The sequence below is a fragment of the Lepidochelys olivacea genome, assembly GCF_965140295.1.
Source record: "Lepidochelys olivacea isolate rLepOli2 genome assembly, chromosome: 3".
In the NCBI taxonomy this organism is placed as follows: Eukaryota; Metazoa; Chordata; order Testudines; family Cheloniidae; genus Lepidochelys; species Lepidochelys olivacea.
In genome coordinates, this window is record NC_140413.1 from 89,981,864 (window position 1) to 90,009,468 (window position 27,605).

General features: G+C 40.2%; 1 protein-coding gene and 1 long non-coding RNA gene across 2 annotated transcripts in view; one reads left to right on the forward strand and one right to left on the reverse strand.

The window, feature by feature from the left end:
* The window catches only part of NT5DC1 (5'-nucleotidase domain containing 1), a 327,326-nt gene that overhangs the window by 205,676 nt on the left and 94,045 nt on the right, over positions 1-27,605 (forward strand). Inside the window, exons 9-11 of the mRNA XM_084623673.1 lie at positions 647-765; positions 1,933-2,091; positions 14,778-14,946. Of these exons, the coding sequence (XP_084479799.1) occupies positions 647-765; positions 1,933-2,091; positions 14,778-14,946 (447 nt within the window). The remainder of the gene's footprint in view (positions 1-646; positions 766-1,932; positions 2,092-14,777; positions 14,947-27,605) is intronic.
* On the reverse strand, positions 2,019-5,368 carry LOC311518158. The gene is made up of 3 exons (XR_014710903.1): positions 5,300-5,368; positions 2,444-2,584; positions 2,019-2,121 (listed from the first exon to the last, which is right to left on the reverse strand). It is a non-coding gene; the product is annotated as an uncharacterized lncRNA (long non-coding RNA).

Genomic DNA, 27,605 nt, shown 5'->3' on the forward strand with positions numbered 1-27,605 from the left:
AGTGAAAATCAATACAGTTGCTGCCTGAGGCCTTTAAATCTCAAATATCTCTTGTGTGTGTTTATTGAAACCACCATGCACAGCAGTGACAATGAGCCATGCTCCCCAAACTTTCATCAGGTCCTATACTACAACCTGACCTAACCTGAAACTTCTGATTAATAACTTCTGATTAGTAACATAACTTGAACCTGCTGCTGCCTGGACATGTCCTTCTTCTTAGGCCTTGTCTACACTAAAGGGGAAATTCGATCTAAGCTACACAATTTGAATTACGTAAATAGCATACCTCAAATCGACGTAGCTTAGATCTACTTACTGTGGGGTCTATACTACGTGATGTCAATGAGAGACGCTCTCCTGTCAACTCCCCCTACTATTCTCGATCCAGTGGAGTACAGGAGTTGACGGGAGAGTGATCTGCGGTCGATTTAGCGGGTCTTCACTAGACCCGCTAAATTGACCGCCGATGCATCAGTCGCTTGTCAATCCTCCAGTAAGTGTAGACAAGTCTTTAGTGTCAAATTAGAATTATCACGGGTAAATAGGTGCATCTTGTCATGCGTCTCTCAAAACAGCACCAGAAGAGTAGTAAGTTTTCTTATTGCTCTCACTAACAGTGGGAAATCTTGTTTTATGATTTCAGAGAATGATGAGGAGCAGGAAGCTCTGCCATCCTTGGACAAGCCTGGCTGGTATTCCCAAGGTAATGCTACCCATCTTTATGAACTGCTGAAGAAGATGACGGGCAAGCCAGAACCTAAGGTATTCAGCAAGAGAGGGAAAAGTTATCTTAGTAGATCCACTTACCACCATTGATCTATTTATCACAACATGAGCGTGAATTAGAACCTTATTATTGAATGTAGTGCTGAGCAGTACCTTTGAATTTCCATGGAGATTACTTGCAGTACTTTGTGCTCCGCCTAGTAGTAAATGTTTGAAGAAAATGCCCAGTAGATATTAAAAATGGATCCTATTAGTTAATTTAGACCATAACTCTCCTCGTGCTGTTGTTATCTGCATGATTATTTGTTTATTTACAGTTCCTTCCTGGAGAGCAGGCAGTGTAAAAGACAGATATGCACTGGGGAATCCGGTATTGGGGATAAAATAGTTGTTCTTGTATTTATTAATACAGAACAGGAAGGGAGAAGTTGACTAGTTACATTCCGTTTCTAGGAATTATAGATATTTACTGCCTTTCTCAAAAAGGAAAAATAATTGTGGTACAGAATGTATATCTGGTTATGCATGTGTGTGTATATATCTACTCTGTGTGTAATAAAATCTGTGTAATCTTTTCCTGTAGAGAAACCTGATGAACAAGGTAGTGTAAATAAAAACTTGGACCATTGTGTCACCCCATTCAGTGGGTGAAATCCTGATCCCTTTGAAGTCAATGGGAGTTTTGCCATTGACTTCAGTAGGGCCAATATTTACCCAATATATAGGCTGTACACGTAAGTACAACATGACAGAAAGTTCTGTTTAGAAATAAAGAGAGATTATAAGAGTTTTCCTTTGTTTCAAATATTTCCCAAATTTATTACATTTTTTAAAATTCTGTTTTACCTGTTTGTCAATTTTACTTCACTGCTGTCTAATATGCTAGTTTTATCAACCAAAATGCCCTAGCAGTGTTGTCCTATGTGCCACTCATATTGCAGTGTTCTTTTGTAATGTCAGTGGAAGCCAGGGCATGGAAGGTATTCAGAGGCAAACCAAAATGGAGTGAAAGGCCAGCAGTGAGGAGGCTTTTTAATAAAAAGAAACCATGATTTTAATAAAACATCCATTTGTTGTGTCCAGATAAACCTAGAGGAATTTTTATTTGGTTGTTTCTGAAGCTCTCTTTCTCTATCTCTGAAACACACTTGTTTGTCTTTTCCTCACACACATAACACTTTTAATTTGCGGTTTCACTTTTAGGTTGTTTATTTTGGTGACAGCATGCATTCAGATATTTTCCCAGCCCATCACTATAGCAACTGGGAGACGGTCTTCATCTTAGAGGAGCTTAGAGGGGATGAAGTTATGATGCTTGTGGAGACTGAGCCTGAGCCCTTGGAGAAGAAAGGAAAATATGAGGTAAGGGTTCCTTGCAGCTGTTTCCTTGAACTAAAAAAAAAAAAGATAAGGTTAGAAATAACTGTAGGGCCACCTGCACTAAGTAGAATCAGAAGAAACCTACTAGTTATGCAAGTCTTTTGGCAGTGCCTACATTTTTCATACCCATTCATGGCTGAATCAAAATTATGCCATCATGTGACAACTTGACATCATAAGGGCTCTATTTACAGCAAGGCAGCACTAGTGCCCTATGGGCTGCCATTTCCTGATACTAAGCTAGCTAAACCTTGGTTCAAGAAACCTGGGCTTTAGATTTTCATTCACATGAACCTTCCCTGCTCCCATGAGCCAAATCTCTAAACCTGCTTACCTTCCGCTCCTGCAGTGGAAGCCAGTCATCTGAAATGAATTCAGGTGTATTCCATTGTGTATGCTCACAGACGTTGATGTCTCCTATTCACAAAGGGAAGCTTCTCTGAGGTAGGTCAGCTACAGCCCCTTTGACAATCACCTTAAATAAATAATTAAAAAAACACTTTAAGTTAAAGGTAGCTGGGAAGAAGGGCCATTGATCTATGCCAGCACTGCTGTCAGCCCAAAACTCATCCAAAGAGTTGCGGGGAGGATTGGGCTGTGGCCCCTTTCTTCTTTCCGTTGATCAGCAGAACTGCCAGGGAAGAAAGAAAAGAGCATACCGAACCTATGTAAAGGGTGGCAGAGCTGCACCTGCAGCATACATCCCCATGGAACTGCAGGAGTCTGCTGCAGCAAGGCTCCTCTGTCTATCTACCCTTCCTGAACACAGGCACAACCTAGCCCTACACTGTAACTGGGAGTTTGCCTCCTAGCCTGGGTAGACAGACATACCCTAGCTCTGCTCGAACTAGCACACTAAAAACAGCAGAGTGGATGTTGCAGCCACACAGATGGCAGCACAGATTAGCCTCTTGAATTCAAGCCCTCCCAACCCCCTGCGTCTTTATTTATTTATTTTGCCACTGCCTGTACCACAATGTCCACACGCTATTTTTAGTGCTCTAACTCCAACAGAGCTAGCTTGTATCTATGTCCAGAATGGGAGGCACCCTTCCAGCTGCAGTGTAGACATGTCGTACCGTTCTAATATTCTCTTATGTCTTCCTTAGAAATTGGTGTGGTTAGAACTGTTTAGCGTCTCATGTTATAACCTCTAGCGAATGGGAAGACAGTGCTTCTCTGTCTTGAGCTCAGATATTTGGAATTAGAACTGTCAGAAAATGGGGAATTAATTTCACAAAAAATAGTGAAATTTTAAAATTGTTTCCATTTCAGAGTTCAAAAATGAAACACCTTCTCATTTGTGGGGGGATATTTTCATCTAAATAGTTTTTTATATGATTTGTTTACCTGCCTGAAACCCAGTTTTCACTAAACAAAACATTTCAAGAACAATTCCAATTTTTTAATAAATTTCACAGAAAACAAAAAAAATAAAAAAATATTGATAATATCAGTGGTTTTTCATAATCAGTTTCCTTTTTGAAAAAGGCCATTTTAAATTAAAAATCTTTTTTTGCAAAAAAATTCAACCTGTTCAGTTTTGAATGTTTCTTCCTTTGATGTGTTCCTAAATACATCAGTGATACCCATCTGACTGAGGATAAATAATGTTTTGTTACTTTTTGAAACTGTTTATTTTGTAGAGAGAAGTATTTCTTGCTATTAAAAATATAATTTGAGATGGGAATTTATACCAGTTCAGATAGCTTTTTGTTTTTAATCTGGCCATGTTGCATATTCAAACACCCATCCACCCCCATTTTTGTTACATTTTGGAGGGAGAACTGGGGGAGGGGGGAAGGGAAGGGGGTAATGTGAAAAGTAGATATTGAAATATGAGTTTGAGTGAAATGGAGTAAAAATAAGGATTACTTCTCCACCTGCCCCCCTTTTATTATAAATATCAAATATATTCCTCTGAACTACACTGTTTTCTAAACTAAGATCAAAGAAGGGCATCAAAGTCAGTGAATAAATAAAACAAGTCATTAAAGTTCAGGTTCTTTCCTGTGCCACAGAGGGGCAGGAAAGAAGGCAAACACAACCTTAAATCTTCTAGCAAGAGGGATGCATTACTTAGTAAAAAGAGGAAAAAGAAAAAAGTAATAGATCTTTGTATAGGTTGGTAGGAAAATATGGATTAAATTTATATTAATAAAGTTTTACAATATCTACAAGCTGTAATGCACAAATTCCATCTGTCACGTAAGTGGAAACTGTGATTACACTAGTTTTTCAAACTAATATTTCCAGCTTTTTTTTTTAAAAAATTCACCATAACTGAGACAGTAACTGCTGTAAATGGAAATTACTAGTGATTCAACCAACTCTTCTCAAGTATGTTAAATATGTAGTTGTGATGAATCAGAGATTGTACATTTACTTCATTAAAACAAAAAGCCAACACTTATTCACAGTTTCTCTTCCTGTAAGTTTCTAGGAACCACAGCATAGCAAAAATTCTTAGTATGCAGATTTCCTAGCATTGTCTGATTACTGGCTCTTATTTAGTTGCACTGGATAAAAGGCATCTGACCTAATATCTGGTTTGTTTTTCAGAAGAAGCACTTTCTGGGTAGTTGCAATTATCAAGTAGGAAATTCAGACTTTTAGATAAGAATTTTATGTTTTGCTAAAGGCGTAGTATCTGTGATAATAAAATGCAGAGTCTCAGTCAAATGCCATCTCTCCCACACCGAATCTATGTTCAACTTATATCCACTGCTGGTGACAGCAAGTAAGTAAAGGCAAAATGAATTGTGTTGATTAAAGGAATCTGAACTGAGGGGGTCCATGGAAGGTCAGTGGTATTATTGTATTGCCATACTGTTCACGGGGGTCTGAACAACAGATCACATCCATATCTCTGCAATTGACTGCACAGCACTAACTTAACAGGACTAGTTCAAAATGATTCCCCTCAGACTCCTACAAAGGTTTGTTTTTTTGTTTTGTTTTTTTTAAATTGTCCTAATCAACCTCTTCTGTTAACCTTCAGGTGAAATGGGGAGAAAAGCTGATTCAAAGCTTTTTGTGTTCAAATACATTGTGTCTTATAATTAATAATAATTAATAATAGTTTCGGAGTAGTACCCACAGTGTGCTACATGTTATATAAACACATAACGGAAGGTGCATACCCTGTGGCTAAGAGCTAATAATCTTTACAAAATAAAAATGAACTTACCTCCAATTTAAATAAAGTTGGTGACTTTCCCTAATGTTTAGGTGTTTACATGAAGTGTGTATAGTTGAGGGACAATGCTTTTTCTAAATCCGAGGTTTTGATCTAAGACTGTCACAGCTTCTTAAAGGGATGAGGAAGTTAATGCAAGGAATTTACAAAGCCACTTCCTTAGGGAATGAGAACAAAAACTTATTCCCTGGCCTCTTTTTTTCTGCTCTCAAATTACTAATGTGTTTTTGGACCAAAGTAGTTTACAGAAAATGCCTGTTGTCTTCAGTGTCTTTTTTGCAACTGATCAGCGCCTTGCAGGATCAGGATTCATGTGATTAAGGAAATTATTATTTTAATGTTACATCTTCTTTTCATCTTGATTCACTCCCCTTATATTCTTTTTAGAAACTTTGTAAATGATGCTTTATTTATTTCCCATTCTTTCTTCTTTCTGTCTTCTCCTTTTCTGACCCATCATACTCTGGTAGAAAAGGCTGGCTCCTACTGAAATCCTAGGGAAAACACCAGCTGCAAGTATGTCCTTCACAAAGAAAATATAAATTTAATGAGTGTTCTTTTGTTTCCAGTTATATATAATGTTTCATCATTAAAAGAGTGAGAAAATTAAACAAAAAATACCCGTCACTCACAACCTCAGAAGCTAATAACTTCCATTTTCATTAGTTATTTTTGTCTTTATGCTCATAACTAAATTCGTCACGCAAATCAGCTGTGAAGTTATGGTAATAGTTGTAGTTTTTTACAAGTATGTGTCATAACAAAATGAGCAGTTCAGCAATTAACTATAGGCATTCTTCATACAGCTCCTCAGTCAGTTACAGCATATGGCAAATAACTAGTGTGTAAAATTGAATGTCCCTAAGTTTGGGAGGTTGGTTGGTTGGTTTGAGACTTTTTTCCTCCTTCTCCATTTTAAAGGTGTGGCAGACTCCCATCTGTGAAAACTCTAAAGACAATTAGAATCTGTCCTAGAATTTTGAAAGAAATGAATTCACAGCAGTTCCTCTGTGTGTCAAAACTCTGACTATAGGAAGACGTAGTGAAATTTAGGCAATTACAGACAGATATTGTGGACCCTGGCAGTGAGCAGGACCCTGGAAACACTCATTTTACAGAGAGGTTGTCTAATAGTTAGTTGGGGTTGCAAGTCAGGTCCCATGAGTTTTATTCCCAACACTCCCTCTGAGTGACCTTGGAAAAATCACTTAACCTTTCTGTGCCTGTTTACCCATCTTTAAAATGAGTATAATAATATTTACAGTAACCACCTGGGTGGGATGTTGTGAGGCTTAATGAATTTGTGTCTGTGAAGCAATATGATGTCCTTGGGTGAAAGGAATTATTATATTAGTGCATAGCTAATGAATTATTGAACTGAATGGGAATTTTGTTTTAGTTATAGTGGTCACTAGTCAAACACCTGACATTTACACAATATTATGGGCTTTATCCTGTCATCTTTGGTGTTTTCTAGGCTCACATCCCACTGCTGATCTCAATGGTCTGGCCTGCAGGATCAGCCTGAGAGAGACCAAGAGCAGGCCTACCTGTTTCAGGCAAGGCCTTGGGCCTGCCTCCTGTTCTCTCATCCCTACCCTCAGTAAGAACACATCCACGTGTCTTTAGTGAGCCCTAAACTTGGTACTAAGCGTCTGGAGTATCAAGCCTTTTAAAGGTACTGTAAGGTTTAATCAAGGATTGTAATGTTCTACTGATGTCTTTAGACTTACACAGTATGGACCTGATCCTGCAACACTTAGCCCCTTCAGCTGGTGTAAATTGTCAGAACTCCATTGAAGTCAATGGAGCTCTGACACTTTACACCAGCTGAGAATCTGGCTCTTTGCACTGTACTTTGAGGGCAATGGGACTATTCACAATAGTAACCACTATGCTCAGTAGCAAGTGTTAATGGGACCAGGCCCTATGATGGGTAAAAGACAATGGTGTGGCATAAACATGGATTCTATATTTGTTAACCAAAAAATTGACACAGCTGGGAAATAATGCTACTAAAAGATGTAATCACGGTGTGTAAACAAGACACCTATAGATTTTGCTTTTCAAAACGTTTGATTTTCAGTTTGATTTTTTCTATCATCCTCATTCTCCTTTTTGAGTGTTTATGTTTTCTTTAACTCTTCACTATACTGACCAAAAAACCCTACAACTCTGCTCCCTTACTTTTTTATTTGCTAATCTACCAATTACAGATTGATAAATTAATGTTTCATTCAGGTTTTAGGGCTGGTTCCCATTCAGGTCTTTCATGTCACTCAGACTTTTGGCCATGTTCATCATGGGCTAAAGACATCTTACTAAATGTAGGGCCAGAATCTCATCTGCCATTTTTTCCTTTTGACTACTCAGTTGATGCAAAACAGCCATGACTAGTCAAATGAGAATCCCCCCCAGCAGTGAGGGTGCTCTCAGCTGGAATACAGCAGGTAGAGTTTGCACCTACACCAACTGCTCTTAGCCCCCAGTACAGAGGGCATGTTTGGAGAGGAGGGGAGCAGGGCAGAGAACAGCAGCATTCCACCAGTTTTTGGCTAACATATGATTCCTTAGGGACCATACAGAGCTGATATAAGTTTGAGCAGACCCTGGGCTTCTTCAGCTCAAGGCTGGGGCTGGAGTAGCTGTGGCTTCAGAATCAGAGATCTGTAAACAACTTTCAGATTCCAAGCGGATCTTGCCATGGTAAGAATCTAATCCAAAGGCCTCTCCATTTACTCTTTTCATTTTAATATATAGATTGTAGAAAGAGCTCTACTTTGTAACTGCAGTTAATAAAGGCAAAAGTGATGGTAAGCATTCAGGAAGCTTTTCAGACGTTAGGGGAAAAGAAATGTCTCGAATAAGCAGTCAAGAGGGCCTGTGAGAATTATTGTAATCAGTGGTGGAATAGTATGGCACAGTATTTTGAGGAAGCCTCTGAAAGACATGACCAGAAATCTGTATTTGAGACTTTGAAGATCCTAGTTGGATATTCATTCTCATGGCTTCTGCCAGTTAAGGACAAAAATGGAAAATACTAATAGGATATTGATGCACAACTTGAGCATTGGCATGAGCATTCTTGTGAATTAATAAATAAATCCCCACCAATATGTAAACTACAAGCTAGTCCAAAAATGAACCCAAATGAAAACAGACTGGTAACATTAGAGGAAGTGATATTTCAAACAGTTACAGAATGATAAAGCTCCTGGTCTGGACAAAATTACCTCAAAACAGCTGCAGAGTGGAGGTCCAGATTTAGTTCACTGGTTTTATCAAGTTGCCTTAACAGCTTGGGAAACTGATCACTTTCCAGAAGGTTTGGAAAAAGGCTACATCATCCTTTTTTCAAAAAAGAGTGATCAGCTTCCTCAAACAATATAGGAATAATGCTGCTGTCAGTCCAAGGGAAAGGGTTTATAATCATACTACTGATGGGGGGGGAAGGGATAGCTTGGTGGTTTGAGCATTGGCCTGCTAAACCCAGGGTTGTGAGTTCAATCCTTGAGGGGGCCATTTGGGATCTGGGGCAAAAATTGGGGATTGGTCCTGCTTTGAGCAGGGGGTTGGACTAGATGACCTCCTGAGGTCTCTTCCAACTCTATGATACTGAACTGACTGAAATACTGTCCCAACCCAAAAATGAGAGACGACTGCTGTGGTTTCCATACAAACCACGCTATATACGCTCTGTGAAATGTTATTGGCAAGCCAGACTGACAAAAGGAAGTTAACATGGCATTTATAGACTCAGGGCATCAACCAGTAGTGTGTATATTGCTGCGCCAGTCTGGGGTGCCTCAGGACTGAGTGTACCTAGTGGAGGAACTATATCACGCTTGCATTATAGACTTGTTTTCAGTAGAATCAGTGGTACGTCAGGGATGCATTCACTCACCAAACTTATTTCCTGTTCTAAGAGACTATGTGACCACAAAGTTGATTGAAGCTAAAGTACGAGGTGGAAAGTTAAAGATTCTTTAGAGGATATCAAGTATGCAGATAATATTGCCTTACTTGGAGAGATTACTGACCAACTACAGCTAAGGCTGGAAGAGCTGAGAAAATATTAGGTCCCTGCAGCTGTGCCTGCTGAGTCTCCATAACCTAACGAGTCAGCTAGGCTGCCTGACTGATGCCCTGCCTGATTGGCTGAGGAAGCCAGCAGGGTGGTTCTTAAGCCCAGCAGCAGCAGTAGATCGTTGGCTGCTCAATGCATATGTACATAGGCTCTCTGCCTCCCTGTGCTCTCCTCACTCCAAGCCTGCTCCTGCTTTGCTCCTTCAGTGCTCCAGCCCAGATCCTACTCTGCACCCAGCCTTGTTCCCATTCTCTCCCAGCCCTGCTCCTGCCTTCCCTGAGTCCAGGTAATCTGGCTGTGTCCCTCAGCTCTGATTCCTGGCTTAGACTCTGTCTCGACCCTTGGCTCTGGCATTCGAAGTCTGACTTATGTTCTGATCTTCAGTTCTGAACCCCAGCTCTGATTCTGCTTTGAGTTTGGGCTCTGGCCTTTGGACTCTGAGCACTAGGCCAGACTCCTGTTCCAGTCAATAGGCCTGATCACCTGCGGCCTGATTCCCTGACAGAATCCTTAGGACTTAAGATCAGTGGTGATAAAATAAAAGCTGTGGATGCCTCTTATAAAACAGAAATGAATGATCTGCTGTCGTGCATGTAGTTGGCAATAACATTGAATGGATGAATAGTTTTATCTATCTGGGTAATCAGATTACATCAGAAGGCTCTATAACTGAAGAAGTCACATGTCAGATCAGTCTTGCATCAATGACAGTTCAGCGTCTTCACAGGCATCTGTGTGGCTGGCAGGTTGTCTGCGTGATAACTAAGATACGAGTGTTCAATGCAGTATTGATGACAACCCTGTTATAAAGAGCAGAAAAATGGCCATAAAAAACAGCCAAGGAGAGGAAACTGAACAGTTTTCAGTTCAAAAGTTATGATTATTCTTAACATCCATTGGTTTGATTTTGTTACAAATGAGGAGATACTTAGATGATCCCAGAAAGTTGCAGTCTTGCACCAGTTGAGAACAAGTAGACAGCAATGGTAGGGTCATGGCCAACGTGCAGAAGAAGTTATGCTTTTACAGTATGTTTATGGAGGTGAGGTGGAAGGAAGTAGAGCACAAGGCTGACCATGAATGCAGTTGGAAATGCAATTTTGAGAGTTTTAAGACCCCTAAAACCTCCCATATTGACTCTTGCTGAAGGAAGAAGACTTGCAAGGGATGGTTCAAGATGGAAATCCTTTCTACGTGCCACCCTGGTTACACCATAGCCAAGTGAATCTGCTGCTTCTTCTTAGGATTTGAGGCAAACTGTTATCATCCATATGGCTTTGGAGGTCAGACACTGGTTCTTAGAGGCTGTGGGATTTTTGCTGCCCGAATTGACATAAACAACATCTAAATTCCTGTCAGTGGTTTACTAATACATTTAACAGCAAAAGTGAATAAGCAAATCTTTCTACTGCAGAAAAACATCTTATAGTGTTGATTTATCTGGGATAAATGAGGGGTGTGTATAAATTGCTCAAGTGGCAACTCTTCACTGTCAATCTTTCCTAAACACTTTTTTTTGGGAGGGTGGGGGGAGGAATAAATTGGTGAGTATTTTCCTGAAGAATCGTCTGTTTTACTGCATGAAGAATATATGATGGTAATGAGTGACAGGACTGCAAACTGTTAGCCAGGTTCTGAAGAGTACAGCCCATGGATATCAAGCAGAAATCTTTCCCTCTGCAGGGGGAGTGTGTGGAGCAAAAAAATTTCTACCCCATTCGTAGTCCCCCACCTTTCCCCACACCCCCCCAAAAAAGACTGCTGGGAAGAACTATTCCTGGGCAGGGGGCCTAAGAACAAGGCATGCAGGCCAAATCTTTTTACGATTAATCCATTGGCTGGGCGTTGATCCAGTCCACAATAACCACACACGTTACTCATGATCGTGCTAAGACTGTCTATACGATGAGGCTGTGTGTGGGGCTGCAGCAGGCCAGAGTATGGGTGCATTCTAATGCTGGGTTTTGCCTCCAATTTTTTGAACCATATGTGGGGGTATTAATTACTAAAGGGTGTCCCAGATTCGCTTAGCAATTAAAAGTTCAAATGTGACTTAATCACAGCCCTGTCTCGTGCTCTGGAAGGCATTGTACTTTAGGATGGTACAATCCCTTCCAGAGTTTGGTGCCATATAAGGGGAGCAAACCCAGTGCCTACATTCTGTAAGGGTGTGCAGCTTACACTGCTTAGCATGGCTAGCTAGCTGCACTGCCAGGTGCTGGTGCTAGTGTGTGCTAGCAAGAAGCAGTCCTTATGTTCAGGAGAGTGCAGGGATTGCGATTGTGTCCCACCTGTGCAACAGACACAGCCATGTTGGAGGCTCTTGGGCCTTCCTCCCTTTTGCATTCATGTGGAAGCCTGACAAAATCTACTCGAGCTGGCTGACTTTTTATTTTTATTTTTTTTTAATCCTTTTGCCACAAAAAATTTTTTATCAGTTTTAATTAATTTTGTTTTTACCTCAGGATTTTTTGTTCATTCAAGATGTAGCTTTCAGATGTTCTTGTTGTTCTTACTGTAGGACTTACAGGGAATATCTGTAACTTTGCACACACAAAAAACAAAAAGTCTGGGATTGTCTCTGGAGAAAAAGCTGACATTTTTATTCTACTCATACTGGACCAGAGAGAAATTAAATGTGAAGAATGACTCCAATATTTAACCCACAACCTGTTGCTGAAGAGGCTTGTAATTAGGCATTGCAGACACCTGTCTCTTCTCTTATCCCATTGCTGCTCTGTGGTCTGGTTTGTTTGAAATGCATTGCTGCCATCACTCTAGTAAAGGATGTGCAGGTGTGTCTATCACAAAAAATACTTCCAGGTCTAGTATTAATGAAAATGTTTGTTGGCAGTCCCAAGTAAAAGACTGAAGCACAGAGACTTAACTACTTTCACCCCCTGTTGGTGGTCACTCTAGGTCAGACTTGCGAAGGCGCACTGGTGATGTGGAATCCTGTCTCTCTGTTGCTTTCTGCTTTCCTGTTCTACAGCTAGAGGATTTCTCTTTCCAGGATTGCCAATCTGGCACTCTTCACAAGCACAAATTATTTTTAAAGGCTTCATGGTTATTCGCTAATAGAAACTTTAGGCGGGTGCAATTTGAATCCATAGCCAAGGAATCTCTCTGTGGTTTCAGTAACATGTAAGATCAATAGCATTAACCTTTCCTTAACTGCAGGCTGAGTCTCTTCCTAGTCAGATATGGAACTCTGGTAATCAGGCATTTGGGAATGAAATTGGGAGCTTCTTAAGCATACTCACAGAGTAACCCTGGTATCTTTTTAAAGGGGTACAACTGAAGGACAAAGTTTGGGAATTCTCAAATTTGAGATCAAGGTTTGGTTTTACAATCAAGGAACCCTTTTCATTTGGAGATTACCGCAATGGGAATATAATAAAATATGAGGACAGAAAATCCCCTAATACATGGCATGAAGGCAGCTATTTTATTTAACAATTTTTGTTTTGTTTTGTTTGTTCTTAGTTCTGTTAAGAAGTTTGGGCTCTAACCCCTAAACCTCATTCTCTCCCTGTAGAGCAGTAGGAGACATTCAAGATCAAGAGAGCTTCAAGATGGAGCAGTTGTCTCATTTGAAGAATGTCAGTGCATTTCCTCAGATTACAATTTAAATTGCTGAGTGAATCTGGCGTAAAGATCCACAGAGACAGGAGTCTGAACTTATCCCCCTGCCAATAAGTAGGCCCTGACCTGTATACAAAGGCTTGTGTGTGCTTTTTTGAATAATCAGCTGGATAATTGGTATGGCCCTCATGTGCTTTTTGCAGCTCTCCTCCAACTGGAAAGTGAATTTTCATTTGATAGATAATCTAAATTGCCCTTAAAGATTTTCTTGGAAAGGTATTATTTGTGTACAAAGCAAACCAAAATAGCTGTCTTAATGAGTAAACAAAAGAAGAGCTCAGCTCCTGGGTGACATTCTGTACTTGAAAACTAAAGTTGTTAGCTATCTCAGTCTGTTCTCAGCACTGGAGAGAAACAAATATCTGGATCTGAACATGCCAATCAAACTCATTTTTTTCCTGCAAAATAGATGCTCTTAGAGAAAGTAGCACCAAGAAGTGCTAAAAAATTATCATGGTTTGCTGAGTCAGTTCAAGCTGTTGAATCAATAGATTTGTATTGGTCAAAGATTGTAGACACCCTCAGCTGGCCTGTGCCAGCTGACTCAGGCTCGTTCTGGCTCAGGCTGGAGCCCAGGCTCTAGGACCTTGCAAAGTGGGTCCCAGAGCTCAGGCTGTAGCCTGAGCTCAAATGTCTACACTGCTGTTAAACAGCCCCTCAGGTTGAGCCTTAAATACCTGTGTCAACTGGCACAGGCCAGCTGTGGGTGTCTAATCACAGTGTAGATATATCCTGAGTCTGTCTTCTGTTGTGGTTTCAGTGTGTATTGTCAAATTTCTTCTTTCTCATGGTTAGTTGCAATGGGAGATTAACAGGGGACGTGACATAAATGTATCTGACATGACTCCTATTGTGGTCAACAGTTATTCCAACATGTTCTGAAGATTGTAAGAAAGCAGTTGAGTGGAAAACAAGGTGCAAAAGTTCACAAATCTGGAGGCTTATGGAGGGTTGTCTGCTGTTCTCTGCTATGATGGTCTGAAATTATACTTTGTGCACAAATGGCATTTGCAGATTTTCTATAGTGTGGTTTGCAATTTTGCTTATCTTTTTGCAGAGGCCTGCTGGAGCTTTTTCTGACTGCTGTGGATAGTATATAGCAGTTCTAAAGATGGATTGCAGAGCAACAATAACAACAATAAAATCAGAAAAAATGCTTTGCCCAACATTGTTTCTTTAATACATGTTAAGTCTTTAAGATGTTGTGTGTATTATATATCAGATCTTCACTTTTTGCGAGGGGACCTGAATAGTAATTCCCAAGAGCAGAGAAGGATGCTGAATCTTAGACAATCAAAGTAATATTTTCCCTATGGTTACTCTGACATTCAGCATACATTCTCTCCTAAAGGTGAGAGAAGGCAGAATGGTAGCTGAGGTTACAGCCTCATGCATCATGATGTCTCAGGTCCTCCAGCAAAGAGAGGGAAGTGAGGTATTCCTATTACCTTAGATGGAAAAACAAATTGAAGAAAACAATGTTTAAAGCAGACTTTATATGTCATAGAGAACCAGTTAAGAGAAAAACTGAAAGGTTTTGGTGTTTTTTCCCAGTTTGCTTTTTCAGTCATATTGCTTATAAGAAATAATAGTTTTACTAAGGAAACAGTGGATAGCTTCAGAACTTCTTAAAATAATGTTTGTGGGCTAAATAGAGAAGGAAGATACAGTATTGACTAATTATAATGATTGAGTTTATGTTGGGGTTTCTAATTTTATTTATTTATTTTATTTCAGGGACATCACCCGAAAGCTCCTTATTCAGTATCTAAACAGTGGGGTTCTTTCTTTGTGGACAGCATCTCAGGATTGGAAAGTACAGAGGAAACCTTAACTGACACATGGTCTTGCAAATGTATCAGTGCTTATAGCACTATTGCAATTCCAAGTATTGAAGCAATAGCAGGTAAGGAAGACTGTTCTTATTAGTGAATATGTAAAGTGTCCAGAAGTAATGCTTTCAAATTATAGATACTACCTTGAGAGAAAATCTATTTTCAAAACTCATCAAAACTAATTCTCCTGTTAACACTCAACAGTAAACTGCCAGTCACTATTCATTATTTTTATGGTTATTCTCATAATAGTTGTAGGCTGGACAAGTTTGGTTTTAATGAGTGCCTTAAATATTCAGACTTTTATCTGATTCTCTTTAGTTTGACAATGGGGCTGGAAATTTACCATAGGGTTTCTTCTACTTCTTGGTCTTTGCCTGGTCTTTCTCACAGAATTTTGCTACTTTTGCATTGAATGAGTGCTATGATTAATTCCAAAAGTGTACCATTTACCAGCCTCTTGGTTCAGTGTTGAGTCTATTTCATGTACAAAACGAAAGAATAAATAATCTGAGAGATTTCAGAGTAACAGCCGTGTTAGTCTGTATTCGCAAAAAGAAAAGGAGTATTTGTGGCACCTTAGAGACTAACCAATTTATTTGAGCATAAGCTTTCGTGAGCTAAAACTCACTTCATCCAATGGTTAGTCTCTAAGGTGCCACAAGTACTCCTTTAGTCTGAGAGAGAATTCCAGAGTTGCCAAACAAAGTTAATTCTACAGCCATTGCCAGCATATAGGCTGAATTACTGCTCACACTTACAAAGGGCGATAATGTTTAGGAATCAGCTAAAGATACCACTGAATAGTTCTATTCTGTGCCACTATATTCTGAGAAAGCAGCTACATTATAAGGATATCACAAAACAATTAACCTAATATAACGTAACTTAATTATATTCTATCTTTTGCTGCATGGCAAAGTTTCTATCATTCCAAAGATAAGTGGCCCATTTACCTTTAGCCATGAAAAGAACTAGGGGAAGGATAACCTCTGTGAAGTTCCCCTCACAGAGTTTTTCCTGATTCATTCTGGTGGGTAGGATTTGCGTACCCTTTGACAGCATTTTTGCCTTTGGGTGCCATGGGTCCAGGAGAAATCTGCAGGGTCGGCCCTGTTTCGGGGCTACTTCCCCCACTCCAGTTCCCTGAAAACACAGCTCTTTTTCCTGGGCTGGCAAAGTCTTGAAGGGAGATTTCCCACTTCAGATGACAGGTTTCAAAGTAACAGCCATGTTAGTCTGTATTCGCAAAAAGAAAAGGAGTACTTGTGGCACCTTAGAGACTTACCAATTTATTTGAGCATAAGCTTTCGTGAGCTACAGCTCACTTCATCAGATGCATACTGTGGAAAGTGTAGAAGATCTTTTTATATACACACAAAGCATGAAAAAATACCTCCTCCCACCCCACTCTCCTGCTGGTAATAGCTTATCTAAAGTGATCATTCTCCTTACAATGTGTATGATAATCAAGTTGGGCCATTTCTAGCACAAATCCAGATTTTCTCACCCCCCCCCCACACACACACACACAAACCCACTCTCCTGCTGGTAATAGCTTATCTAAAGTGACCACTCTCCTTACAATGTGTATGATAATCAAGGTGGGCCATTTCCAGCACAAATCCAGGGTTTACTAAGAACGTCGGGGGGGGGGGGGGGAGGAAAAAACAAGGGGAAATAGGTTACCTTGCATAATGACTTAGCCACTCCCAGTCTCTATTCAAGCCTAAGTTAATGTATCCAATTTGCAAATGAATTCCAATTCAACAGTTTCTCGCTGGAGTCTGAATTTGAAGTTTTTCTGTTGTAAGATAGCAACCTTCATGTCTGTAATCGCGTGACCAGAGAGATTGAAGTGTTCTCCGACTGGTTTATGAATGTTATAATTCTTGACATCTGATTTGTGTCCATTTATTCTTTTACGTAGAGACTGTCCAGTTTGACCAATGTAAATGGCAGAGGGGCATTGCTGGCACATGATGGCATATATCACATTGGTGGATGTGCAGGTGAAGGAGCCTCTGATAGTGTGGCTGATGTTATTAGGCCCTGTGATGGTGTTATTAGGCCCATCAGGGCTCGTTCTTGTTAATCCCTGGATTTGTGCTGGAAATGGCCCACCTTGATTATCATACACATTGTAAGGAGAGTGGTCACTTTAGATAAGCTATTACCAGCAGAAGAGTGGGGTGGGAGGAGGTATTGTTTCATGATCTCTGAGTGTATATAAAGTCTGCTGCAGTTTCCATGGTATGCATCCAATGAAGTGAGCTGTAGCTCACGAAAGCTTATGCTCAAATAAATTGGTTAGGAAAAGGTACTCCTTTTCTTTTCACTTCAGATGGTGGGGGACAGCACAAAGGTTAAGGCTGCTTTCCAGGTCTTAGAGGGCAGTGACACTGACACTCCCTCTCCTAGTCCTTCTCCAGCTGTGGATTCTCAACACTGCAGAGAGCTCTCCATGGTGTCTGGATCCTGGCCATGTGGGGAGGAAGGATTGTGTGTCATGGAGTGTTCCCTCTGTGGGATAAATGTTAGGGGATGATGGCTCTGGAGGCTAAGATGTAACCCATGCACATGAGCTAAGGGAAAGATCAGAACTAACATTTTTAAACTTGTAACTGTGTACATTATAGTAGAGGATAAGTAGAACTGTATAAGAACTTTATACACTTCTTCAAAGAGTTTTTAAAAGGTCCATTCATTATTTGATGTTGAGGTAGTCCTGACCCCTCTGCAGTGCCTTGTCTGACTGGCTTTATGACAAGCTGTGTAAGTCTTGTTTGTCCTGGCTGGCCTAACCTTGATTTTTTGGCAGATATTGTAAGTTCTGGCTTTGCTGCATTTGTTTTAAAATAACTAGCTAGACAACATTCACAACCAGCTATATGAGGTTGATGTGCTCTGGAGTGCTTTCTTTTTCCCCTCAGGTATTCTAAGTGCCAACAGTATGCTTGGTCCTGTCATGTCACAAACACATCGGCCATGCCTGAAGGACATTATCATTTGAAAAGCAAAGATCTGACAGAAATGTTCAGGGAAATCCAAAGAATGACTCTGTCACAGGCTGGCTGGCCTTTAAGGGTTCAGACTGTGACAGATCAGCTACCTTCCTTCACCCGCCAGCTGATCCTAATCGGCTGGAGATCATGTGGCTCAACTTGGATATCAGACCCAGCTGCTGGGGGAGAGCTGGAGATTTCCATAAAGAGCAAGGGGAGTTTAGCTGGAGTCAAGAGACCCAGAAGAGAGGAGAGGGAGAGTTTCTTCTCTCTGAGAAGCAGCCTGGGGGAAGGCTGAGAAGCAGAAAGGAGGGAAGAGCAGACAGGGTGAGCTGGAAGCCTGACTGAAGGCAGTTACCCTGATGAGCTGCAGCCTGCCTGAACTCCTATGGGAGGGGAGGAGTGGGCCAGCCCCTGGACATTGAGGTTGTTTGAGGCACAAGAGCAAATGCTGAGTCACGAGGAAAGACCATGAAAGCTTAACTGTGCCTGTGAGGAAGACAAGGCCTGCTGAGCCTGGTGGGGCTAAAGATTTAGTTTTTACATTTTTGGTTGGATGTCGATAAAGAATTTTGCCTCCCTGGAAGGAGCAGGGCTTTCTAGAGTGGTCTGGCTGGAGGGACAGGACACTTGCAGCTGGAGTAGGCCAAAAGTCTGGAGGAAACTGAGGTAAGGATTCTGCAATACTACATCGGGCCAGTAGAGGGCAAACTGAAGTGGCAGCCCTGCCAGAAACTTGTGTACTGTTTTAAAAATAGTATTGAGTATTATATCCAGAACAGGGACAATATTTTAGTAGAATTGTTTGATACTTTTAAACAATTTTTTTCCTTTAAAAAATGACCTTTTTTACCAAAACAAAATTTTCCATCAAAAATTGTCAGCATTGTTGAAATTTTACATTTTATCACAAAAGCCATTGGGGTTCTAAATTTTCGTCAAAAACCCTATTGAATATGTTATCAATAACAGGGTTTTTGTAAATGAAAATTTTCCATAATGTGTTTTTTCATTTTTAATTTTTAAAATAATTGGGCAAAACACGAAAAAATTGGAAAAAAAATGTGGCTGTTGTTTCAAAGTTTTCCAAACACACCAACTTTGAAATTTCAATTTTTCTCATCAAAATAGGTTTTCAGTTTTTGACCAGCTCTACTATGCCTTTTAGGAGTTACACCTAAAAATTTTACACATATAAAAGTAAACAGTTCAGTACTCAGTTAGCAAAATAGCTACATTATAAGAGCCATTTATCAAAGAGTGTTTATAGGAAAGGTCTTTTAAAGTAGGTGCTGCTGTGAGAGCTTTTGCTTTATCCCATACAATCAAAATATAAAGCTAGTTGTATGTTTTAATGGGTAAAATGAGTACTTTGCTGAAGAAAATAGTCTGGTGGCATCTTTCAGTGATGGTGTCGTTATATCTCCTTCAAAAAGAGTTTTGCTTCATCTCTATCCCCATTTTATAATAATAATACTCTTATATAGCTATCTTTCTATATAAATAAAAATCATTGTTCTTTTTACTTCACTATCCTCACTTTCAGAGATACTGAGGTTTTAAATGACAGACATGGTGTGAGTTCAACAATAGGGACAGAAATTCTAAACTCTAAGCTTGGCTGTGATACTGAGTATGTCTACACTGCGATAAAAGACCCATGGCATGGCCATGGCTGGCCCTGGTCAGCTGACTCAGCTCACAGGGCTTGGGCTGCGAGGCTATAAAATTGCAGGGTAGACTTTTGGGCTCAGGCTAGAGCCTAAGGTCTAAACGCCTGACTACACTGCAATTAAAAAACAGCAGTTGGCCCATTCCAGCTGACTTGGTATTACAGCACTTGGGCTAAGAGGGTGTTGAATTGTGGTGTAGACGTTCGGGCTTGAGCTGGACCCAAGCTCTGGGACCTGCTCCCCTCACAGGGTCCCAGAGCCCAGGCTCCAGCACAATCCCAAACATCTACACCTCAGTTTAACAGCCCCTTAGCTCGAGTCAGCTCGCACAGGCCAGCTGCAGGTGTTTAATCACAATAGACATACCTAAGACCCCGCAAGGGGAGAAAGTCTCAGAGTCCAGGCTCCAACCTGAGCCTGAACATCTGTGCTGCAATTTTATAGCCCCACTGCCAGAGCTCTGCAAGCCCAAGTCAGCTGACTTGGGCTCTGAGACTTGGTACCATGTGGTTTTTACCGTGGTGTAGACACACCCACTGACTCAGTAGCATTTACCCTCAGTTTCCCCAGCTGTAAAGAAGGAATTGCTAGGTATTTTTATTATGTATAAATAAAATGTTACTTAAAACATTTCCTTCCAGATTCAGATACCTCCCATCCTTGTTTCCTCTCCCTTCAACTCTTCCCTTTTTTTCAGACTAGCTTTTTAAGATGTTAACTTTAATTAATCAAGTTAACTTTTGGTTTTTTCCATTCTGTCTCCAACCATTTGTACCAGCTTCAATGTGGAGCATCTTTGGTTGCTCCTCCAATCATCTGGCTGAAAATGACAGCAGATAATAGTATGAACATCCCATTCTCTTCAGCGATAATCTGGATTGCTCATTGGTTAAAAAAGAAAATATTCTCTGCCTTTGGATTTTAGCTGATATGATCATTGCCTCTTAAAATAGGACACCTGTCTTATTATTCCTTAATCATAAAACAAAGAACACTTTGCCTATTGTTAGAATTGTCCAGAGGACAAAAAAAACCCGTATTATGTGGTGAGCCCCATGTATCTACTTCAATTTGCAATGAAACTTAAACTGTGAAAGGCCAAATAAGATTTATTTTAAGATATTATCATCTTGACTTTTAAGCATTTTTAAGGAAGTCTTAACTAAATAGGCGAGTAACGTTCTGAATTGTACCTTTGATAAAGTAAACAGGATCTGAGACCAAAAATAATTATATTTATATAGCAGCTCAGATCAAAGGGGCTGAAATCACTTCTATGAGCTAATTCTCACTTGCTTCCCTAGTAGGTAGGGAAGTATTCTGAAGATGTGGAAACTGAATCACACAGAGGTTAAGTGACTTGCCTGTGGTCTCACAGAAAGTGAGAGGCTGGGAAAAAAATAGGAGCTGGATACCTTGACTTACAGTCAAGTCCCTTAACCAGGAGGCCAACTCTCCAGTCAGTGCTCTGTTTCAATTTCAATCTCCCTCAGTTTCTGTTCACAGTCTCCAAATAGAAGAATGGTGCAGGCCATATTTTCAAAAGCAGCCTCCAGAATTATATGTACAGCTTTGCATGCCGGTTTGTACATACAGATTAGAGGGTTTGCACATCTGAGGTTTTGCATAAACCTGGGTGTATAAAATATCACCTCCTTTTTCAGAGGCTGTGTTTCAGTCACTTAGAAAATATGGCTATGACATCCTGTGTGGTGTGAGTGGTCTCTCATTCTCACTTTTTGCTGTTGTCTTTTGATTGTTACCCATTATCCATTTAAATATATACATGTCCTGTTCCGTGTAGCTAGTCCATCAACAATAGCCGGTATGATATATGGAGGATGTCAGATCTAAACAATATATTACTTTCAAGTGAAGTATTTTCTTATTTCAAAAAGCCACTAAATGCCAAACCATGAGTTGTGCCAATGCCACTGTTTTTAAGTTGATCAGGAGACTAATATTTTTCTTGGTCCCAAGGTCTACAGCAGTGTGTTAAACTGTCATGATTTCATTGTGAATCTCCCTATATTTGATGTTTTTCTTATAGCTCCAGATCCTGGAATCCTGTGATTATATAAGAATCTGAGACTGAGTCCTCTCACTCACTCTTTTTAAAAAATGTCTAGCTCTCATGGTTGCAGAGAAAAGCTTGAAAATGTGAAACCTAAAGGCCCCAAGCCTAGAAGCCAAATAAAAAGAACTGAACATTTATTAGTTTTTACAAAATCTCAGAATTTAGGCCAATCTCAAGATTTTGGAGCCTGTCTTATAACTTTTGAATGTTTGAGGTTGGGAGTACTGCTACAGACAAGGAACAAGAGAGTGAGCCACCTGAAAGCTTTAAAATAGGTGTGGTTTAAAGAAAAATTAGTGGAAAATCTAGATATTTTCTGGGTGTAACCTTTATTTTACCTTTTATAGCTGTTCTTTTGAATTGCAAACATTATTTTATATTCAGACACACATTTCAAATCCATTCTCATTTGGGTTTAGGAGGATAATGCATATGTTTGGAAATCTAACAAACCATCTAAAATCCAGTCATGCTGTGCCCATGTAAGTGCATAAGTATTCCTTCATGTCTTATCATTATTGCAATTAACTGATGGAAGAGCAAGATCACAGTTGGTGGTATAATTTGTCAAAGCCATCTCTTTAAAGATGCTGAAGGGTGTATATTCTGTCTCCCAAAATATGCAAGCGGTTTAGGGGGGTCACTCTGCTTATTGTATAAATGTGATGATAAAATTACCACTGAACTGTGTCAGAGAAGCTCATGTTTCTGCTTACAGCTGCAAATTATGGGTGAGATAGGAAATGAAAGGCAGATGTGCCTGGTATAGCAGAACTATTCTAAATTGCACCTCATACATCTGCACAATTCTATATTTTGCATCAAAAAGTAACCATCCCACATCCCTCCTTCAGAAAATATTTAATAGCTGAGTACTCTAGAGAGATCTCATATTGCTAAGAAGTCATTAATTTTACCATTTATTTACTGGTATACTCAAATTTATCATGAATAATTAAGACTAAATTACAGTTAAACAGATAAACAAAGTACATATTATGAGGCTATGTTTTTCAATTAAATTTCTTCACTTAAGGTCCATTGAAATTAATGAGAGTGTTTTCAGTGCCTGGAGTGGGGTTACAATCCTGTACTTGCTCAGCTACTACAATGTGAAGGCCCTGTAAATACTTAGATAAATATATTGCTCGTTCATTGGCAGAATCCATTAATCTGAAGTATTTCCCAGTCATTAGTGCAGATTAGTGAAGTTCAACTGTATTTTTTAGTCTCCAAGTACAAAGATAGACTGCTTCTCTACAGTATTGCCTTGTACCTAACTTTCAAAAAAGGTTGTGCAAATTTAGACCTTTCTTATGTTTGAATGCTACAGTAGTATTTTCCACGGAAAATCCTGAAAGATTATTTTTTATAATGGAAGCACTGAGGGAAGAAAGGCCTTTTTAAAATAAATTACATGATATGCTTAGTGAACAGGATCATTTCAAATTTCTGATGTTTCTGTGGGGGTTTTCCTACAAGTGGATAAATTGGCATCAAAGAAACATTGCTGCAGAGAGGATGAGTGTTTTAAATATATTGCCAATATCTTGCTCTGAAGCATTGTTTGCATGCATCTGAACTGAAAAACATCAGCTGTGATGTATAGCTGTTTTGAATTGGCAGGAATCTAGTTGTAGTCTTGATTTGAGAGATATAAAGAGTGCCAAAACTGAAGATTACTATTTAAAAGAAAATAAATGTTTCCTCAAATGAAAACTAGTGCTGAAAACCACAAGAAACTGCTTTTTCATAAAAGCAAATGTAAATTAAAACTGGCTTGTAAAGAGTCTTTGGGTCACCTTATTAAAGAAAATTGTTGAGCTAGTGGTATGATTCTTTGAGAATTACTTTGAACATAAACAGTAGGTTTCCTTTTGTTTGTATTATGATTTATTAAATCCTTTTGGCCCCATATAGATGTATTGACTTGTGCCCCTGGAGGTCTTGTCAAATCATGCATAACTCTAAAGATTACTTCCTCGCCAACTAACAGAAATGTTCCTGTAATCTTTCTCCTGCACTGTGACATGTCAAGGCATAGCCACCTCTAAAAGATAAAAGGGGTAAACATATGGGCAAATCATTAAGGAGAGAGAACCACTCAGTCATTTCCACGTTAATGTTATCCTTCAACTCAGTCAATATAATTTCATTTTCAGGCTGTGGGTCCTGACTGGATCCCAGAGCTGTAGGATGGTGCATATCTTTTTAACCAGACTTGAAGAATTGTTTTTCTCAGTATCCTAAAATGTTACTGGGAATGGTTACAAGCCTTTATCCTGTCCTATCATAGAACATACATACTGTGGGTTGGTGTGCAGCCCACCCCTCCTTGATTAACAAGATAACGCAAAATAACTCCAGGACAAAGCTTCTCCCAGTCATGGCTCTTGTCTAGGATTTCTCCCTTTATGGCTTCTCAGTGCCAACCTAGCAGTCTACTCCTACTCTCTTATATCCAGGGTAGCATAAATGAACCACATCTGCCCCAATCAGTGAATAAGAATCAATCCACATTCACCTGCAGGGTCCCAACTCCTGCTGACAGGGTCTGCCATTCTGTTACAATTACTTTCTACAATTAAGTCTTCACTGCAGACTTAACTCATGCTCAGTTACAGTTTTTCCCCTTAACATGCACTGTGTTCACATATCCACAGCCTTTATTGATGCTGCAAGGCAAGGCAGCCACCACTCCCTGAGCTGAAGGGAAGAACCCAAGGTACCTTTTAACATGTATTGATACTCTGAGGTAACCGCAATAAAAATATACAGTCACAGGCAGTCACAGCAATCTAGATGTTATGGTCCTCCAGTTCTTTCCCGCAAGCCCCCGGACATTCATTCCTGTATACCACTTTGCCATCTACCTGTGCTCCGGCCCTTGAACAGAAGTTGACTATCAATCTGCATCTGCCCAGCATCCTACCTGAAGTTTACAGATTGTCTGCTTGCAGTTTCTCCAGCTTCATCCATCTCCAGCATTTGATACAGCAGGACAAAGTCCACTAACAATCCCATGGAAGAGTGAAACTCTTACTTAGGCCAGGTTATAGTCTTTTGCAGCAGGGGGTTATAGTCTTTTGTAGCATTCATATGTCAGTGAGGGATGGAATGAGGTATGCTGGCAAAAGGTCCTAGCATAGATGCAGTTCTACTGACAAACAGTGCATTTGCTGGTATAGGTTATTTTCCTTGGGGGTGGGCTGAAATAATCTATATCACTCTTTTGCTGGTATGAGTTGGAAAACCATACAAGGAGCACTGTGCCAGTGTCGTGTTCTTGCAAAGCCTCCCAAGTGTAGACCTGGCCTTAGGTTTCAAACCTGCAACTTCATTTTCCCCCACTTTCTCGACGCTCAGACACTGCTTTCATGACTGCAGTTGAGTTTTTAGTGTGTGCCATTAAAACCTTGTTAGGCAGTTCTATAGGCTGACTCATTCAAGTATTTAAAGCGATATAAAGATAGAAAAACGCAAGATTTTAAAAGAACTTTCCTCTCTCCATGCTTTTTTTTTATGATACAGATCATTAAGAGAATGCTATTTTATCATTTTCATTTGACTCATTTTATTCTATATTTAGTTGTTTTAGTTAATTTCAATTCCTCTTTTCATTGGTATTTTTCCCAAACAAGAAATTTACTGAAGAAATTTATCTCTTAACTAACCCTCCTCATTTGCACAGAATTTGAATTACATAGGAGATGGAAAGTGTGAGGGAGAATGTTCCTTTTGGACCAGCCTGCTCCTTGGCCATTCCACCTTTTTCCCCACAGTACATCTTTGGAGAGAAAAACAGAAGCTACATATGGTGGATAGGGCATTCTGTTTAGCTGTCAGTCTTATTTCCATATCCCATCACGAGGCCATTTCCGTGTTTTGTTGTCTTGCATTCCATGTCAAAAGGAGACATCCAAACCAAAACATGGTATCATGTTCAGGCTGGACTCACCCAGTGTGCTTTGAATGCTGAAGATATCCTGTCCTGACTGATAAATACTCTGTATTTTTGCCTGGCTGGTATACATTTTAATAATCTCCTGCCACTTGACTGAACTCCCGTGCAATTCTACCTTTCTGCTGCTGGCTGGTCGTTGTCTTCTCCTTGAAGTGTGAGAACCTAGCATAATACTGTACTATGGATTGTGGAGCATCCGATAGCCAAAACATGTCTGGCATCAGCATTTCAGAGAGGAGCAGCAGACAGCTAGGCATATTTGGGACAAGCCTTGGGATACTTGCCCTAAATAGGGAACACACCAGCAAATGCAACTGCATGAGGAACATACCTGCACCCAGGACCAGCACTTAAGTGGGGAAAATAAGGCTGAACGCTTGCCTGCTCAAATTGGAGGAGACAAAATGGGGGGTGTCTGCCTGGGATGGAAAGGTGAGTAAATGGGTGTCTAAATTGTGGGGTCTGCATTGGGGAAGTGCATAGTTAGGGTTCTGGAGAAGAGTGTCTCTGCTGTGAGGAGGGTGGTTGCAGATAATTTCAATGGGAAGCAGGCATTTCTGCTATCACCTGTGCTTTAAGCATACCATCCTGCTCTCTGTCCAACCCAGGTGACTCCAGGCAGTGTTTCAAATATTTCCATTGTGTTCAGCAAATTTGGGAGTAATGGTCTAGTAGGTAATGGGACTCATGTGACCTGTTTGATTTCCACCTCAGCTATAGACTTTCTAGTGTGACTTAGGGCAGGTCTACGCTAGAAACGCTACATTGGCACAGCTACATAAATGCAACTGCGCCGCTATCGTGCGCCTGGTGGAGACACTGTATGCTGTCGGGAAAGCGCTCTCCATTCGGCATAATTTCTCCGCCTCCATGAGAGGCAGAAGCTATGTTGGTGGGAGAGCATCTCCTGCCGACAGCACTGGTGTGGACAGCACTTTGGTTGCTGTAACTTGCATTGCTCAGGGGAGAGTGTCTTTTTCACACCCCTGAGCGATGTAAGTTAGATAGACGTCAGTGGTAGTGTGGACCTGCCTTTGGACTCAGATTTTTAAAGGCATTTAGGCAGTGTTGGAATGCCTAACTGATTTAGGAATCTACATCTAATTTTCAAAAGGATTTAGGCACTTAGGATCTGGGCCTTAACCTACTCTGGGCCTCATTTCCCCATCTGTAAAATGGGGATAACAGCACTTCTGTACATAATAGGGATGTTGAGGATATAATCTATTACTTATTGTGAGACATTCAATACTGAGGTGATGAGAGCCATATAAGTAGCACAGAGAGATATCTTTCAAAGGATACTTACACATTGATTATGAAAATCCACAGTGATATTTTCTAGCCTGCATATCGCTTCAGGGAGGGTGACAAAACATTTTTTTCTTCAATTTCTTTGTGTTTTGATTCATTAAACAATTAGGAGGTACTTCATTTGCACCTGGCATGTTTTTCCTTAAACTGCTAGGAAACTTGATTTGCTTCCCCCCTTGTCCTCTCTCCTCCTCCTTTTTTACTTTTCAATATAAGGGTGAGTATGCAGCACTGGGGACTGTCATAGCTGATAGACAGTCACTCTTGCTGACTTCAGTGTTTCAGAAGCTTTGTTTTAACAGGGCAGACACCTGATCTCCTGTTTAGAAAATCAGCACTGGAACCTGCTGATGGAAAAATAATTGACATCAGATAAATCCATTTCTGGTTTTGGTTTTGCTTTTTGCCACTGGAGTGCTACAGTTCTGTGAGTGTCATGAAACAGAAGTAGCTCCTCTAATTCATGGCAGTGAAGACGTTTGGTGTTTGAAAAGACCCATCAATGCTATATTTTACATGTAGAAAGACTACTTCCAGTAGAGCGAGAAGGAGGGTGAAGTAACATCTTTTATTGGACTAATTTTGTTGGTCCAATAAAAGATACAACTTCACCCACCTTGTCTCTAATATCTTGGGATCAACACAGCAACAGCAACACTGCATACAGCTCCCAGTAGATCATTTGGAAGTTCCCTCA